The sequence below is a fragment of the Chanos chanos genome, chromosome 6, assembly GCF_902362185.1.
Source record: "Chanos chanos chromosome 6, fChaCha1.1, whole genome shotgun sequence".
Lineage (NCBI taxonomy): Eukaryota > Metazoa > Chordata > Actinopteri > Gonorynchiformes > Chanidae > Chanos > Chanos chanos.
Window position 1 is genome coordinate 49782058 of NC_044500.1, and position 1314 is coordinate 49783371.

Consider the following 1314-nt stretch of genomic DNA (forward strand, 5'->3'; position numbering starts at 1 on the left):
CGAAACTGTGACTGTGTTGGTTTTTGAACTGTGACTGTGTTGGTTTTTGAACTGTAAATGTGTTGGTTTTTAACTGTACATGGGTTGGTTTTTAACTGTGACTGTGTTGGTTTTTAACTGTGACTGTGTTGGTTTTTGAACTGTGACTGTGTTGGTTTTTGAACTGTAAATGTGTTGGTTTTTAACTGTACATGGGTTGGTTTTTAACTGTGACTGTGTTGGTTTTTGAACTGTGAATGTGTTGGTTTTTAACTGTGACTGTGTTGGTTTTTAACTGTGACTGTGTTGGTTTTTGAACTGTGACTGTGCTGGTTTTGAACCGTGACTGTGCTGGTTTTGAACTGTGACTGTGCTGGTTTTGAACTGTGACTGTGTTGGTTTTGAACTGTGACTGTGTTCATGCCTCATTTGGAAGCCCAGGTACTCTTTGGCGCGGCGTTTCTTCATCTCGTGCAGCTCAGAGGCGTGGAAGGCCGTATGGAGTGGGTGGGCGGAGACTCGCGGGAAGAGCAGCTGAGCAAAGGGCAGGTTCACTCCTCCACTCTCACCCTCACACACACACCCATTCCGTGCCAAGAGCCTGGACAAGAAACAAACCACCACCACTGTCAATGCCACCAGTCAGGACTGTGTTAATGTGTGTGTGTGCACGTGTGTGCGTGTCAATGTGCAACTCAGCTGTGATTTACCTCTACATACATACATGAGGCAGTTTTTTAAACATGAGATCAAAACGGTAAAAAAAAAAAAAAGGTAAGCTGTCAAATATATTCATCTTTCTTCATTCAGAACATGCTTTTATTCAGAGTGATTTGGTAAAAAACTATATATTTAATTCCAGTAATATTACGTTACTGACCCGGCCACGCTCTCCTTCACTCTATAGGGGATACTGCCAGCACTCGGGTCTGGTTCAGGAAGCCTCTCCTCCAGCAGCTTCTCTACTCCAGGCCCTGGTCTCTGCCGAACATCCACGGTGGGGTAGGCCCGAGTGGGCCAAGAGTGTAGCAAAGCCAACACTACAGCCACTGATGCTAACAGTGCTAACAGCAGCGTCTTACGCAGCGAACGCATCCTACAAACTAACACAGAGACATACACAAACCTCACTAACTAACACAGAGGCATACAATAACCTCACTAACACAGAGACATACAAAAACCTCACTAAGTCATCTTGCTTATTTACCCACAGGGTTTGATTTCATGCAGTCAAGCATTTTGTTAGTTATATTCCACATAACACAGTTTAAGTTAAAATTATTCTTAGTCAGACTTTCATCATTAAAGCTGTGACTGTTCTATAACTTTCAA

General features: G+C 43.4%; 1 protein-coding gene across 1 annotated transcript in view; it reads right to left on the minus strand.

The window, feature by feature from the left end:
* The window catches only part of b4galnt1b (beta-1,4-N-acetyl-galactosaminyl transferase 1b), a 15459-nt gene extending 14385 nt beyond the window's left edge, over positions 1 to 1074 (minus strand). Inside the window, exons 1-2 of the mRNA XM_030778563.1 lie at positions 860 to 1074; positions 404 to 580 (exon numbers count right to left, since the gene is read on the minus strand). Coding sequence (XP_030634423.1) covers positions 404 to 580; positions 860 to 1074 — 392 coding nt within the window. The remainder of the gene's footprint in view (positions 1 to 403; positions 581 to 859) is intronic.
* Between the last annotated feature and the right edge of the window lie 240 nt (positions 1075 to 1314).